Source organism: Neomonachus schauinslandi, chromosome 4 (genome assembly GCF_002201575.2).
Source record: "Neomonachus schauinslandi chromosome 4, ASM220157v2, whole genome shotgun sequence".
In the NCBI taxonomy this organism is placed as follows: domain Eukaryota; kingdom Metazoa; phylum Chordata; class Mammalia; order Carnivora; family Phocidae; genus Neomonachus; species Neomonachus schauinslandi.
The window spans coordinates 52,404,961-52,422,469 of NC_058406.1; the positions used below are offsets into that span (position 1 = coordinate 52,404,961).

At 43.2% G+C, this 17,509-nt stretch overlaps 1 protein-coding gene across 2 annotated transcripts in view; it reads left to right on the plus strand.

Annotated features, from left to right (window-relative positions):
• Positions 1-1,669: 1,669 nt before the first annotated feature.
• Positions 1,670-17,509, plus strand: part of DNAJC6 (DnaJ heat shock protein family (Hsp40) member C6) — a 143,914-nt gene continuing 128,074 nt past the window's right edge. The window contains exon 1 of one of the 2 annotated variants that reach the window (XM_021679967.1): positions 1,670-1,776. Coding sequence is in view for 1 of the 2 variants with exons in the window: in XM_021679968.2 (XP_021535643.1) it covers positions 10,238-10,259 (22 nt within the window). In the remaining variant the exon portion in view is untranslated. Of the gene's footprint in view, positions 1,777-10,061; positions 10,260-17,509 lie in introns of those variants that run through there. The other variant, XM_021679968.2, reaches the window with a different exon arrangement.

Genomic DNA, 17,509 nt, shown 5'->3' on the forward strand with positions numbered 1-17,509 from the left:
ACCAACCCCAATAAATTTATCATTGGTGAACACTTTTACCTAATCTACTATTCATATGTCAATTTTTTTTGAAAGTTGGCCCAGTAATGTCCTTTAGAGTTTTAAAAAAGCCTCCAACACTGGGTCCGGTCTAGGGTCTGGTATTAGATTTATAGATTTAGTTGCCATGTCTATTTAGCCTCCTTTAGATTTTTTTTTTTAATTGACAGAGAGCGCACAAGCAGGGGGAGCAGCAAGCAGAGGGAGAGGGAGCCCGAAGATGGGGAGTGGGGGCTCGATCCCAGGACCCTGGAATCATGACCTAAGCCTGACTGAGCCACCCAGGTGCCCCTCTTTAGCCTTCTTTAATCTAGAACATCTCCACAGCCTTTCTTCATCTTTTATTACATTGACACTTTCGAAGAATACTGAATCATCCCCACCCCCACTTTTAAAGTGCAGTCCTCATTTCGGGTTTATCATCGATTTCCCTATGATTAGATTCAGGTTGTGCATTTGTGGCCAAAATATTACAAAGCTGATGTGTTTTTCTCTAGTGTAACACATCTGGAGGCATTCACATTTCATCTGCCTCCATTTTAATTTTGATCACCAGGTGAAGCAATTGTATGATATTTGTTTGGGCCTTAAAAAATGGCAATTTCATGATCCCACCAAACATATAAACTTTATTAAGGTTTTATATGTGTAACCTGCCCTCTCTGATGCTGGTTTGTTTGTTTTTTTTTTTCACCTGTTAAGTGTGGATTAATAATTTCTCTCCCATGAGTATCATTGGGAGGGTTAAATAAGGTAATGTATGTAAAATCTGACACATAAAAAGCACCCCATAAATATTGGCTACACTTACTGCAGCCAGCAAGTGTTAAGGGATCTTGGTTTGGATCTTCCTCTCAGACACTCCAAATTACAAGCTAAATCACGACAGAGACAAAGTGGTGGGGGCACGGGCAGTCTCACCTCTGTCATTTCGGGTTCCTCAACGGGAAGATGGGAAAATGCCTCCCACCCCACGGGGTGCTGCGAGGTTTAATGGCATGTATGTAAAAGTGCCTGGACCTAGACTGGGTTCTCAAAAAATCATTAGTGATTCATAAGCTGTTGTATCAGGAGAGTAGGAATATCTGTCAGACTTAACAATTAAAAAAAAAAATAATGTGGGATCATTCTGAGACAATAGCGAGGTATGAAAAAAATATGGTTAGAGCCCAGAACTTGGGAACTGTCACCATTTAGCAGCTATGGGCAGATGACTTCACCTCTCGGAGCTTCAGTTTTACCATTTGGAATTTGGGGATAAAAATCAGTGCACTTCCCCGGGGGTTCCGGTGTTAATTAATGATGCCTAGCAGTACCTGGCACTCCATCGCCGTCTTCTGAACGAAGGACGGGGGACTAAAGCGTTCCCCTGCACAGCTGCCTGGCGCTCCGGGGCTTCGTGAGGGGGCGCCTCGCGGCAGTGTCCACGCCTCGGCCGGCCACACCCCGCGGGCTGGGCGCGAGCAGCCAGCCCCCCACCCCCGGCCGCAAGCTCCTCCCCCCGCGGCCGCGTCCACCCCGGCGACAGCGCGGCACCTGCAGACGCGCGGCGGCCGGGGAAGCGCGAAGCCACCCTCGGGCGGCGGCGGCGGCGGCGGCGGGGGAGGGGCGCGGGCGCACAGATGGGAGCAACTGAGAAGGGCGGCAAGAAGAGCCGGAGGCTGTTTTCTTCTCTGCGGCCGTGGAAGGCGACCCGGCGGCTGTGGAGGACGCGCTCGGCTCCCAAGGCGGCGCAGGGTGAGTGTGGTCGCGGCGGGGGGACCTGTTAACGCGCGCGGCCGGCTGGGACTGGACTGCAGGGGCGGGGGGCCGCGGTGGCTCCCGCAGCCGGGGGCGGCCTCTCAGGCCCACCGCTCGGCCCCGGGGACCTGAGGGCGGGGGCGGCGCGGCCTGGATGTCCGGCCTGGCCCCGGCGACCCCCCGCCCTGACGCTCGGCCTCTGTGACAAGCCCAATCCCCCAAGCTCTCGCGGGGCTGCTCACCGAAGTGCCGGGGCCGGTCTCGGCACTGCCTCCTTTCTCCTTCCACCCCTTGGCCCCTTAAGCATCTCTCGTTGGGCCAGGTGGTTGCAGCTTATTTCCTGCAAAAGCCCCTGTCTGTGCTTTTGACTCTGGGCAGAAGGAATTCAGGCTGCCTCCGGGACCCAGTCTACTCAGGTTTGCGTCCCGCCCAACACCTGGCCGGTTGCCTGCAATGCAGTAGTCATTGGGGCGAATCAATCTGGACCCAAGGCTACCTTCAGGGTCTTCCCCTTCTGGACCCACCCCCTTTCCAACCTGTCTGCAGTGATTCCCTGTTATCTCCTAAGCTCTAGTCACAGTAAACTACTTACCAAACACAGTACACCCTGTTCCCACCATGGCCTTAACTCACATTTATTTAATCACTGATTCACTCCATTCATTCCTTCCACAATTTGTATTGAGCTCTTCCCGTGTGCCAGGGCCTGGAGTGAACAAGGTAGGCAAGGCCCAGCTCATGGCACTTCTAGAGGGGGAAACAGACATTATACAAATAAGATAGGTAAACATCCCCATTACAGATTGCTATGCGTGCTGGAAAGGAATCACATAGTGTCCTGGGAGAGGAAAAAAGGCAGAGGCGCCCTGGCTTGCACAGCAGGTGGACAGGGAAGACCTCTCTGAGGCAATGTGATTTAAACCAAGACTAGAAGACTGAGTGGGAGTTACTCCAGCATGGAGCCTGGGGAGAGCATTCCTGCCAGAGACAATAACAATTGGAAAAGGTTCCCCCTGTGCCTGAGCTTAGCAAGGGGAAAGTGAGGGAGGCAGGGCCTGGATCCAGGTCTAGGTAGGACATGACGAGGAGGAGTTTGGATTTTATTTCTAATGTGAGCTGGAAAGCTACTGAAGTGTTCTCAGCAAGGGCATGACATGATCTGCTAGCTCACTGCCTTGTGTGTATTTGCAATGGCCATGCCCTTGTCTCTCAGCCTACCCATCCATCAGGGATGCACAAATGCCATTTCCTCTGTGAAGCCTTTCCTGGGGTTTCTGCCACCTGTAACCTCTTTTTGAGTAGGGTATTTGTCACTGTTCATCTGATATTATAGATTCCACGTGGGCGGGTTCATCTTTGCATCCCCTACCAGGCTATGTCCAGGCTTGGTACTTTCTGGATACCTGTTGGCTAGTGTGTGTGTGTGTCCTGTCTTGTCCTTTCCATCTGTTTCTGTCATCTGAGGATTCTTTTTCTGAGAGGCTGACATTCCTTGATTTCTAAAATGGCCGACCTGATCCAGGGCAGAAGCTACACTGCACCAGGGCCCTGTCATTGATACAGTCCTCACCCCCCGCCCTCCACCTCCACCGCAGGATTGTTTGGAAGATTAAATGAATTGATGAGTTAAATGAGTTAATAATTGTAAAGTGCTGGCGCAGAGTAAACATTCTAAAACTAAATTTGACCCAATGCAAGAATTATCTTTTACATATTTATTTATTGAGTTAGAAACAAGCTTTTCTATGTTGATAGTTAGACTAAGGCTTGGTATTGTCATCTCACTGGCTTTCAAAGAATGTGTTATTACTTTTAGTCAATATACAATTAAATTCCTTCCCCGCTGCCATTGAACTGTTGCTGAACCTTAGTAGGTCTGAAGGCTAACCACCCTTTTACTTTAGCTTGCCTGAGGAGTTGAATAGAAGGGTCACTGCAACAAGTATTCCTTGAGTGATAATTACATGCAGAATGTAATTCCTGGTGTTGTGTGAATGTTTACAAAAGAGGACTAACTAGATATTTCTACCGTAGTAAAATGGGTTAGAGTAAGTCTCCTAGTTCAATAGTTTTTAAAGCCAAGTCTATACTGTGCATACAGTTGTCCTCTCCTCTCTTCTCTCTTCCTGTCCTAGAGGTCACCCATGGCTTCTTGGAATCCACTGCCACACCACATCTCTTTTTTCTTTCTTTCTTTCTTTCTTTCTTTCTTTCTTTCTTTCTTTCTTTCTCTTTCTTTCTTTCTTTCTTTCTTTCTTTCTTTTTTTTAAGATTTTATTTATTTATTTGTTAGAGAGAGAGAGAGAGACTGCACAAGCAGTGGGAACGGCAGGCAGAGGGAGAAGAAGGCTCTCTGCTGAGCAAGGAGCCGGATGTGGGGCTTGATCCCAGGACTCTGGGATCATGACCTGAGTCAAAGGCAGATGCTTAACTGACTGAGCCACCCAGGCATCCCCACACCTCTTTTTTCTTAAGTAGAATCATGATTGATCACTATTTCTCTACTTCCCCTACTCCCATACAACCTTGGGTAAGGCCATTATAATGTCTTATGTTATATGGTACATTACAGTTTATAGAATAGGTCAACTACAAGATCTTGTTTCAATCTTAACAGCACCCTTGAAGGAGGGAGGGCAGATGGTGTTTATTTCTCCCATTTTATAGATGAGGAAGGTGAAGCAAGAGACAGAGTGACTTGCAGGAGGTCATTATGACTGATGGAGTGGCAGACTCAGGCCTGATTGCCCATACAGCATTCTTTCTGCCACATCTCCCTGCAAAAAATAAAGATGTTCCAAAATCTATACTCATGGAGAGAAGTAAAATTAATAAATATGATGCAATGAAAGAAATCCATATCCCCATTTTTTTTAAAGGTGGCCTGAATTTCTCATAATGATGGGACATCATCTCATAAGTGATAAACACCAATCTGGGCATCTAGAATCATGTGCTTTGGTGCCAGACTCTGATTTGAATCTGTCATTAGTAAGTGGCACAGTAATAAGCTGTGATCTTGGGCAAGGTGCTAAATCTTTCTAAAACTCAGTTATATGTCATATATAAAATAGAGATGATAATTCCTATGTCACAATGTTACTGTGATGATTAAATGAGTTAATGTATATAAAGTGCCTGGTACACAGTAGTGTACAAGGTGGTAGTTATTATTTTTATTAATATTAGTCCAGATAGTGTACCATATGATCACATCCCAACAATGGTTAGTCACAGGGCTGGAAAGCTCAGTAACCTATGGGACTAAAACATGGTTGGGAAGCTCCTTAGGGGCAGCTGTTCCTTTTGTACTAACCAGAAGGTCGTTCACACCATCCTTTTTGTTCCCACCTTTTTTTTTTTCCCCACCAGGAGGCTGCAAGTGAGAAGTAGTTTAGCTTCTGGGGACTCTTGAAACAGTGGTAGAAAACTGGCCCCGAGTTTCTCCCACCAGAAATTACCTGCCCGAAATCCTGCTGGGGCAAAGAACCCTTTCCTGAGCTGCAATATTCCCTGGAAAGACAGAGACTGGAACTTGAGCCAGTCTCCATCAGCAGATGGTGCTTTCCAGGACAAGTTACTTGGAGAGGAGGACAGGTGATCTGCGGTTTAATCCTTCACTGCCATTTCTAACCGTATACCCCTAAAAACAAATCACATTGAATGGAAATAATGATTACTACCGAGGGATATTGGAAAGATAAAATGAGATCATAAATATGAAAGACCTCTGTAAATACAAGGATATTTGCTAGGCTTTGCGAAGTAACCAACCCTGTGTCAGAGTGGGAAAAACTCATTGACCTACGATCTTTAGGCCCTATTCCCTACCATCTCTTCTGCATACAGGTGCATAATTGTCCAACAGTAGTTCTCCAGGTGTGGTCTCTAGACTAGCAGTATCAACCTCTCCTGGAACTTGTTAGAAATGCAGTGTTGGCCCCCACCTCACAGCTACCAAATCAGAAACTCTGGAGATAGGGTCCAGCAATCTGTCTTAACAAGCCTTGCTGTAATTCTGATGTATGCTAACGTTTGAGAACCACTGGCCTAGCTGGATGTGCAAAGGCTTTAAAGTCAGCAAATGTGTGTTCTAAAATGTTAACTCTCTCATTTGCCAGCTTATGGCATGAGCAAGTTACTAGGTCCCTCTTCTGTAAAAGGAAGATGGTATCACCTCCCTCACAATGTTGTTTTGAGAACAAAGTATCCTAGCTATGCTACTTTTTAGCTGTGTATCCTTTGGCAAGTCACTTCTCCTCCTTTCTGCCTCATTTTTCTCATCTAAAAAAGATGGAATGGCAAGAGTTACCGTGTATGCACTGTTTACTCTGTACCAGCCACTGGCCAGACCTATGCATATTTTTATTTCATTTCATTCTGACAATAACCTTGTTTTGCCATCTGTTTTACCAATGAGAAAATTGAAGCACAGAGAGGTTAAGTAACATTTCCAAAGTTACACAACTGGTAAACTGGGATTCAAACCCAGGCAGGGTGCTGTGAAAGCCTTTGTTTCAACACAATGCTTAGCAAATAAGTTCTCAATAAATGTCTGAAGATGATGATAAGAAGAGTGCCTGGTACAGAGTAGATACTCCATATATCAGTTCCCTTCCCTTTGCCTTGTAGTGTGGCTTCATGGGAGCCTCTGCAGCTTTTCTTATAGTCATGCTGCCCTCCTGTGTGGTGACCCTCCTTACTAACCTTCCTTCACCCCCAGGCAGCAATTTTTCTCTATTCATCTCGGTTATGGCCACTCAGATGCTCTGAGCAAACCATCCAGAGGCTTGGTGGACTGGAGGAAGACGAAGTGAAGCCACCCTGCTGTCACCACCTCAGCATGTTTTGGGAATGAATGACTCAGCTAGAAGAGGGTCAGGGCTAGTCACTGAAAGGTCATTAGGTCTGCCTAATTTGGGACATAGCCTTCAAGCCTCTTTTGCTCTCAAATTTCCAAAAGAATGTAAAAGCTCTTTTTTGCTCAGTTTTTCTTCAGTGTAAAATTTACAGCTGGGAAGTTGAACCCACAATATTAACAACAGCATTTTTTCTTTCATTTTTGTTTTACAAGGACAATAAAAAGCCTTATTCTTTTTCAATTCAGGGTTTCACTCATTGTTCTTGAAAATTCTATTTGGTTTTGCTTTCAAGATGGCCTCCCTTACTGGGCATGACTCACTGGTCTAGTGATTCAGAAGTGGCATCAAACAAGACAAGGACTGTGCAGAGCTGTGAAAGGACTTGGTGGCCAGTGGAGCCTGTTTGAGCTTTTGCTAAACCCAGCTATTGACATAGGGCATCATTTCCCTTAATGGGTGTTTACAGAGGTCCTTGATACCAGTTTCTTCGAAGTGTGGGGTTTGTCAGAGACACTGCTTTATTTTGGAAAGCTCCAAGGCTTGAGCCCATTCTGGTCCCTCGACTGGATGGGGCCTTGAGGTTTACTGTGGGGCAAGACAAGAGTTCTGAGAATTCACCTGACCCTGCTTGGAATAGCCCCAGAACCAGAGATCTAAGGCTTTTGTAAATATTGTAGCAGGAGGGAAAGTAAAGGCTCTTTTTATTTGAAGAGGACTTCAAACCTGTTTCCACTTAATTAAAAAACAACAACAACAACCAGTCAATTAAGGATGGATAGAGATGAACACATATGTGATAAAGCAAATAGCAAAATGTAGTCAAAGATGTTCGCCATGCAACACTTCCAACTTTCCATATGTGTGAAACTTTTCAAAGTACAATGTTGGGTAAAATGTAGGTTCCCCTAGAAATGACCACACTCTCGAAAGCAACTGGCTTCCTTTTTAATATAAATGGCAGCCCATTTCCTACTTCCTCACTCCTCCCAGACTTAGTCTTTTTTTCCTGGGAAGCCTCCTTGATTAAAGCTCACCTCCTGGAGCGAGGCTGGCAAGGGGGAGCTACTCCTTTATGCCAAGGCCCGTATGTTCTTTCTGATGTATAACTCTCACAGCAGCCCTACCAGCTAGTTATTATTTTCTGTAGAAGGTGCAGAGGGGTAAACTTGACCCAGGTCACAAGGTAGTAATATTAGTCTTACAGCATTTATGGAAGCCTCACTTTATGTGTCAGGCTTTGTGCCATGTACTTTACATGTATTAACTCATTTGAGCCTCACCCAACCCTAGGAGGTAGGTTCCATTATTGTCTTCATCTTACAGAGCAGGAAATACAGACAGAGAGAGGTGTAGGAGAGGGTCCCAGCTTACTTTAGGGGCCAGGACATAGCAGAGCCCATGTTCAAACCATCTGTCCTGCTTTATGGACCCTGCCCTACTATTCAAACCCAGGCCTTGGCATTCCTCTACCTAATCAGTAAATCAGCATACCTCATAGGAACCTCTTGCCCTGAAGCCACAGGCTTCTTGAGGACAGAATGCTTTCTTCAGCACTGTGTCATTCCCAGTGTTCAGAGCAGTGCCTGGCACAATGAATATTTATTGAATGAAAGAGTGCACAAACGGTGGCTTCTTACCACCTACTTCTCTCCCCTCTCTGCCCCCAAAGTGCTCCTAACTGGGCACATTTTGACCGTCCTGGACTTGGTCCTTGGAGATGGAGATGCCTGTTTCTTTGATGTGGTCTATGCACCAACATGGCTCACTTGGTGGCCAGCAAGGAGTTCCAGTGAAGGCAGATTTTCCTCACCGGTCTTAAGTTATCAAAGAAAAGCATAAAGGTATTACCCCCCTACCAAGGAAAGATGGAACAAAAAGCAATACTTAACATTTCCCAAAACTTTCAGGGAGTCTTTCAATTGTGGCAGCTAGAAATCAACTCCAGGACCCCTAGTGGCTGTGGCAAGCTTTCCCTGTACAGCTATATTTGACTCTTGGGCTACAGTAATGACCAGGTGAACACTAGCAATTAGTTCTCTTCAATGTGCCCATGTATGCTGATAATTATACCTTGCATTTATATAGGGCTTAGTTTGCCAAGTACCACATCTATTCTCCCTTTTGATCTTCTGAAAGGCCGGGCACATACACAGGGCAGATAGGATTAGCCCCACTTTATGGATGAGGAACCTGGTGCCAGAGAGGTTGTCACCTCCCCTGCACCACTCAGTTAATAGTGGTAGACGTAGGTCTTCGACCCTCTTATCTCAACTCCTACTCCAGCAGATTTTCCATGTCAGTATTGCATTTAACCCCGCAATTTCTGGGGATGAGAGCAACAGGTAGGTGTATTTCTTGTTGTTGCTCTTCTTACAACTTAGTGAGGTCCTTGATTGGGTCAGTTAATCTTTTTGGATATCAGTTTACCCATGTATAATGGGGAATAAACACCCCTTATCACCTAGAGCAGAGGAGGTTGTGAGGAGTCAGCACTTAAAGAACAACATCTGAGTGAAGATATTTGGAAGGGACTATGATGCCTCTGACCCATTTTTCATAAAATAAATTAAAGGTCACTTCCTCTGGCCACACTGTCTAAGATGGCATGTCTGTTACTTCATTACCACGCTTCATTTTTCCTCATGGCATTTATTGCCGTTTACTGTATGTTTACGTTTGTTTGTTTATTATCTGTCTGGATACACTCACCCAAATGTAATAGCCACAAGAGCAGGATTTGGTCTGTTTTCTGCACTCTTGAATCCCTAACAGATGGAATTCTACCTGGTACAAATAAACATTTGTTTAATGAAGGGATGAAGGAATGAATCTGAGCTATGTAATGATTGAAAGTAAGCCAGAATTGGATGATTGAAAGATTTGCTTGAATTTTCCTTGCCCTCTAAGAGAGGGCTCTCATGGTCTGGCTTCCTCATGCCCACTTCTGGCTCAGCCTTGAGAATCAACTTATGCCTGGATGAAATGGGTTCAGTAATCCGTGTCCATGCAGCAGACACGGGTCACCGTATGCCTCTGTACTTTAACAGCCTGGGAGCAGCTTGAGGAGTGGGACTGGTCCTCTTCACTGTTGTATCCCCACTACTTAGCATGGAGCCTGGGCCACAGAGAGGTAAAAGAAATATTTGTTGAATGAATGAATATGAAAAAGAACACAAAGCATGGGTCTCTTAATTCCCTCCAAAATTAAGGTCTCCATTTGAGAATAAGCTTGGCACATGGCACAGATATTCCCCTTTCAACCTGAACCTAATCTCTACAGAGCTGAGGAGGCACTAAACAGTTGGTTCCCTAATCTAAGAGAAGGAAAGGCAAGCCTAGACTCCAGATCCAGTTCCATGCCATGTTTTGGAATTTGTGTTTACGTCGGCCTTCATCCCCATCCTTTCTGCTCCAGCATAAGCAAAATTATCACCCTGCACACTGACTTGCATGCAATTATCAGAGCTCGGGTGCTCCTCCGTTGAGGGACTTCGCCCCTGAGACCGCTGACTCTCTGTGAATGACAAATCAAAAGTCAGGTTTGCAGAATCAGCCGGACTTTCCTGCTCATTTGCAGCACAGGGAGGAAAGAGAGAATGAAAGATTCTGAAAATAAAGGTAAGGGGCCAGCTGCAGAGGGGAGGCTAAAAGATGCTAGGGATGAAATGTCACTCCACAGATATGCTTAGTTTGTATTAATGGCTGACTTTAGATTACTGTGTATATATATATTTAAAATTCTAGTTACATAATAAACATGACTCTTTTTTTTTTTTAATGACTGGCTTCTGGTTTCCAAAGATTGTGTCATTTAATTTTCCATATCCGTGCTACCAAATAGAACAATATTTTTGCATTCTTCATTTAATCTTGGCTGAATAACACACATTTCCATTTCACAGATATTCTTATAAGAGCTCTCAGGATTTTGATAATTTTATTTTAGGAGAGTTCACAATAGTTAATTAATATGTAGGTTTTTGATGCATTATTGCAATTGGAATATCTGAAATACTTAGGACTTTTACAGTTTGGGTTCACAAGAAAAATGTTGACGGAGAATTCCTTAATGAATGTTCACCCGTTCAGGAGGACCCAGTGGAGAGCCATCACTGACCTTCAGAACTGTTTATCTTGCAGAGATGTTCGCATGCAAACTACCCCCACCCCTCCAGCCTCCAGACCCTAGATCCCTGATACATTATCACCACCCCCCCCCCCCCCCCCCTACTCCAATTCCGAATTCCATTTGAGGCACGGGGGAAGAGAAAAATGGATTTAAATGAAAACTCAGGAAAGGACAGGGCTCACTAAAATGAGCCAACCAAATTTTTAGTTCAACAACAGGGATTCTGAAGGATTCTGGTGTTTTAAATTCCGAGGCTCCTTAAATTTTCTGCCGCAGTTGGGGGAGGAGCGATAGACCTCCAGGTCTCCGGAGGCTACATGTGTTCCCCGACCCTGTTACCGGAAGGAGCCCTTCCTGCTGCGTCGGCTCCTGGTCCTGGTCCTAGCGGCAGTGGCAGGCGCAGAGGGGCCAGACTCCCGGGGAAGACCCCCGCCCCCCAGGAAAGCTCCAGGGCAGCCGCCGCAGCAGAAGACGCCATCTCCGCACCACCGTGCCCAGCCCCTGCTTCCTGGGCGCTAATTTTAGGGTTTGCCCGCCCCCCTTTTCCCCTAGGGCTTTCGCTGTTCTCGCACCCTAGCCGCTGCGCAGCAATTTGCACCCCACCCTCTCCTTGCTATGAGCTCTGCGTTAAGGAGGCCCCAGCACTTTGCCCTTGGACACCGGGGTTGGGGTGCGCGGGTGGAGGCTGGCACGCAGCAACCCCGGGCAGGTTACTTGCGCCCACCGAGCCTCTCCCACACCGAGTTAAGTTGTTTGGGTGACCAGGGAGACGACACAGGCCCCAAGCCTTTACCTCCTCCCTTTACGCCAGGGCCCCCAGGCTTGGCCTTCCCCAGACCAGTACCCAGCCACTCTGGCTTGTTGTAAGAGTCTCACCTTGTGATGGTCAGTGATGTTTATTCCACATTAAAAAAGAAAAGCCACCCTCCCCTGACCAACCGCCCCCCCCCCCGACAAAAAACCAAACCAAACCAAAAAAAACAAAACACAAAAAACAAAACCCCAAAGCCACAAACAGCCTGATGCCAGTGAGGAGACTGGTATTTTAATCTACTAAACTGTAATGAAGTCTCCCAAGCAATGCCACTTTCTGTAAGTGAGGCTTTAAAAGGGGCAGGGGTAGTTGGTGTTGGTAATATTAACATCTAATAGGCTCTGGATCATTCACATCCATGTATTGATCTGTGTGGTTTTGATATTTAAATATTAATCAAGCAGCCTTAGGTGCGGGGCAAGAACTATGTATGCATGGGGCTGGCAAGTGGAAATAGGGCCTCTCCACTGCTAAGCCGGCCTCTGGTGAACAAATAAAACCTGTGCCTATGTAATCCAAAGTATTTAAATGAACTCAGTAGTGTTGGCTTTCCCTGTGTTGTTTTCAGTGGCCAGAGAAAGGATTTTTGGAAAGAAAAAAAAAATTGCTTATATGCCATGTCATGCCAGGCCATGCTCATGTTCTAGAAAAAGTTAAGACTGCCTCAACCGGAGGCTCAGGATGAGGCTAATATTCACTACTGTTTGGAATTTTAACACTCAGTTTCTCAGTGTGTCAGCATGTTTTAAGCTTCAAATCCCTAGCTGCTTTTTGAGGGGAGTTGGTATTTAGAATTTTTGTTTCACTTTGTTTTGGAAAGAGCCTTTGGTTGGGAATCAAGATAGTTAGGTTCTGGCTTGTTTCACCTAATTTATTAGTGACTAAGGACAAGACCCTTTATTCCTTTGGATCTTAGTTTACTTAAAATGGAGAAATGTTAGACTGGATCACTGCCCTTCAGGTTGTGGGTAGTAAGAAAGTAATGTAGTGAGTCTCGAGCAACATTGTAGAAAGATGACATAGAATAGAAAATGTCAGACACTATTACACGTGGTAAGGGTAAACATTGTTTACTGAAACTTCTGTTTTGGGTACTTATGCTTGTTTATGCATGTAGGTATAGCCTGTCTTTTTTTTTTTAAAGATTTTATTTATTTAAGAGAGAGAGCACATGAGAGGGGGGAGGGTCAGAGGGAGAAGCAGACTCCCTGCCGAGCAGGGAGCCCGATGCGGGACTCGATCCAGGGACTCCAGGATCATGACCTGAGCCGAAGGCAGTCGCTTAACCAACTGAGCCACCCAGGCGCCCTAATGTAGGTATAGGCTGTCTTGATGTCAGATCTGTTTCTTACTGTGAATCCCAGTCAGGAGTTTGAGAAACACTGAAATACATGACAGTTTACTAACTTGGTTTTCAAGGAGTCTGTGAAGTGCAGTTTTATAGGCATGTCCATTTTGTTTATGTATGAAGAGAACATCAATAGTTTTTCTCAGATTTTCAAAAAGGTCTAAGATCCCCAACAGGTTCTGAATGATTATTTTCTAAGGTCTCCCAAGGCCCTCCCAAGCCGATTTTTAGGGATCAAAGAATCTTTTCAGGGCCAGGAGATGCGTATGTGTTGACAGAGGGCAGCTGAGTATACAATGTGAGGTGGTGTGTGTGTATGTGTGTGTGTGTGTGTGTGTGTGTGGTGCCTGTGCCCAGCGGTGAGGAAAAGGTGTGACCATGGTAACCAGACATGAGAGCTATTTGTAGGTTCCAAAGTACTAGTTGGTGACCTGAATATGAAACATAAATATCTAAAAATTTGATTCTTTATGCTGAAAACTATCACAGAAAAACTTAAAATGTTGTGAATTGTTCGGAAGTCAACTCTCCTTGCAGAGACTGAAAATGAGAATCAGATAAAATCTGAGGAGGTTGACAGGGGCAAATAAATCATCAGGATATTGGTAGGCAGAAACTGAATTTTTATAAGCTACCATGACATGACTAATGTTCAGTAAATGTTGAGTTGTGGTTTAACAAATGCCTTTCTTTTTCCTCCTTTTGGTACCTCTTGTACTAAAGACAGTTCAGTATAAAATAATTTTTATTTTTTTGAGAGAGAGAGCACGAGCAGGGGGAGGGGCAGAGGGAGAGGGAGAAGCAGACTCCCTGCTGAGCAGGAAGCCCCCTGTGGGGCTCTACTCGGGGGCTCCATCCCAGGACGCTGAGATTATGACCTGAGCCCAAGGCAGTCGCTTAACTGACTGAGCCACCCAGGCGCCCCTCGGTGAGGCTTTTAAATACAAAAGCTATTGTATAACATTTACCCTGCATATCTCAAAATGCTTTGCAAGCCAGAAAAAAAATATATATATGAGACAACTAAGAAGAAAATCGTTGAATGCATTAATAAGTAGATATTGGCAAACATGACAGCTAATTATAATAATAACAACCATAACTCCTATTTAATGAACAACTAGTACGTGAAAAGCTCTGTGAGGTGCTTTGCATGTTGTCACAACACTGTAGGGTAGGGGGTATTGTGCATGTAAAGAAATGGATTAAGAATTTTGTATAGGTACACATGGCTAGTAAGTAGCAGAGTCAGGATTCAAACCCAGGTCATTTTACCTCCCAAACCATTTACCTGGTAGGCAAGGGCTTGAGAATAAGTAGCATGGTGAAATTACATAGTTATTAATAAAATTTTCAACATCATCTATTATTAAGAATAATAGATTATTATAAAAAGGGAAATGAGAACCATAGAAATGATGACTTCTGACTAATTTTCTGGATTATGTTTATTTGGAAAATAGGCGTTCCAACTCAGCTTGAAATTTTCCTTTTATTTAGAAAGTTTCTGAGTATTTTGTGCAACAGTGTTTTAAAAGCAGGGATCTGAAAGAATAGGAGTGGAGAATTTGAAAATTTGGTTGGAAAATTTTTTTCTGCAAGAGTGTAGGGCAAAAAGTTCTCTTTTAAACTTTGTTATTTTTCTATATTTTATCTCAGAAAAATAAGCATAGTATTTTTTTGAACACATGGGAGTTATGGATAATGTTTTAACATGGTAAAACTAGGTGTGGAGCATTGTCCATGCCAGCAGTTCTTGAAAGAATTTGATTTTTCACTGAAAATCATTACAAAATCTGATTGGGAGTTTGAATATGGACAGATCCAGGCTTTTAGGTGCTAAATATTAAAAAGACTGTGGTGTACATCCCCCAATCTATAATCCAAATACAGTAAGTGGAAGGAAATTAGAAAATACTGTGATTTTTCTTAACCACTATGACTGTGTTGATACTTTTAGAGAAAACTCAAATTCTTTCAAGGATTTTTGTTATTTGCTGCTTGTGACTGGGTAGGTTGGAGAAATGATATGTTGGCTGGGGTGATCTGTAAATAGCTGACTGATTTCTTAGTTTTCAGGGCTAGCATGGGATAAAACTGGATTTTCAGCCTGGCCTATTCCAGTGGTTCTCAAATGGGCAAGGTACTGCTTCCGGGGGTGGGAGGGGGGGGGCACATCGTAAATATGTTAGGGGCTCTAGAAGCATTCACTGGGCAAAAACCAGAAATGCTGTAGATGTCCTACAATGTTCTGGACTGTTACATTCAGTGACAAATTATCTCGTGTCCGGTGCAACTTTCAAATGTTTTGCTGAGGAGGTAAGTGAAAACCCTCTATAGTTTTCCAAGTCTAGAACATACATTGGTTTTACACTGAAATATATATATATATATATGCAGTGAAATTTCCAGGATTAAAAATGCTGTGTAAATTGAGGAGAGATCATACTTAATTTTGTTCAGAAAAACCACTTACCCAAAGCAACACTGCTTGTATTTGAGAAACCAATAAAACATACCTGTCTCATTCAATCTATATAGAGGTACATGTACCTGACTACTTTACTGTGTTCTCTAATATAGTATTGCTTGAGTATTAGCATATTGAAATCCATATTTTTATTATAACTTTTTTTTACTTCTCTTACATTATAGTTGGTATATATGTGTATATATTTTTGTTTAATTTTTTGTGAAGTCGGCTATTTTACCTTTCAGTTTCATTTTGAGATACTAAACAGCGAAATACAAAATATTTTTGTATTTATATATATTTGTGTTACTCAGAGTATACAAAATGACCTCCTTAATGATTTTTTTTTTTAAGATTTTATTTATTTGCGAGAGAGAGAATGAGAGACAGAGAGCATGAGAGGGAGGAGGGTCAGAGGGAGAAGCAGACTCCATGCTGAGCAGGGAGCCTGACATGGGACTCGATCCCAGGACTCCGGGATCATGACCTGAGCCGAAGGCAGTCGCTTAACCAACTGAGCCATCCAGGCGCCCGACCTCCTTAATGATTTTAAGGAATTTGAGCCAACATTACAACTTTTGGAGATTATATACACAATTCTATATTTCAGGTTCATTTAAAAAAATTAGAACAATCTAAAACAATGAAATTAAACTGAGCATAAACTGCCCTCTTTGAGGCAGAAATACTGGGATATAGGTGTTACAAATCTTCTAAAAAATGATGTCACTGTTAATTGATTTTTATTTATGCTACTGTAACTGGAATTTTAAAATTTCACTCTCTAATTGCTTGTTGTTAGAATATAGAAATATAACTGATTTTTATTTGTTGACCTTATTTCAGGGGCCTTGCCTAATTCACTTATTAATTTTAATAGTTTTAGAATTTTATAGGTGGTTAGATTTCTGTGAATAATGACAGCTTTATTTCTTCCTTTCCAATCCTTAGACTTTTTATCCCTTGCATTATTGCACTAGCTAAGATCTCTCTCACAATGTTGACTAGAAGTCGTGATGGTGAGTATCCTTATTTTGTTCCTCATCTCAGAGGAAAAGCTATCAACCTTTGACCATTAAGTACAATATTGATGTAGGATTTACATAGGTGCTTTTAAAAATCAGATTAAGAAAGTTATCTTCTTAGTGTGCTAAGTTTTTATCATGAATTTTATCAAAAGTTTTTTTGTATCATGATACCATGATTGTACTATTTTATTTTGTCAATATGACTTACATTGATTTTTTTTGAGTGTTAACTATGCTCAACTTAGTTGTGATATGTTATTCTTTGTATATGTTGCTAGATTTGACTTGCTAATATTTTGTTGAGGAATTTTTTTTTTTTAATATTTTATTTTATTTATTTGACAGAGAGAGACACAGCGAGAGAGGGAACACAAGCAGGGGGAGTGGGAGAGGGAGAAGCAGGCTTCCCGCTGAGCAGGGAGCCTGACGTGGGGCTCGATCCCAGGGCCCTGGGATCACGACCTGAGCCGAAGGCAGACGCTTAACGACTGAGCCACCCAGGCGCCCCTGTTGAGGAATATTTTTGTTCACGAGAGGATTAACCTATAATTTTCTATTGTTGTGGTCCCCTTACCAGGTTTGGTAATCAAGGTTTTGCTGGCCTTATAAAACAAGTTAGGAGATATTTCTCCTCTTTATTCTGTTCTTTGGAATGGTTTTGTAAGATTGGAATTGTTCTTTAAATGTCTGGAAGAATTTACTGGTGAAACCATTTGGGCCTGGAAGTTTTGTTGTAGGAAGATTTTAAAAGGTGGATTCATTTATTTTAATAGGTATAGATTTACTCAGATTTTCTATTTCTTTTTGTGTTAGTTAAGTTGTGTTTTTCTAGGAATTTATCCATTTTATCTGAATTTTCAAATTTATTAGTAAAAGGTTTTCTTTTTATCCTTTTAAGATCTTAATATTTGTAGGTTGTATGGTCTTGTCTCTATTTTTATTGTTAATATTGATATTTCTCTCTTTTTTATACTGGTAATTCTCTTTTTTTTTTAAAAGATTTTATTTATTTATTTGACAGAGAGAGATACAGCGAGAGAGGGAACACAAACAGGGGGAGTGGGAGAGGGAGAAGC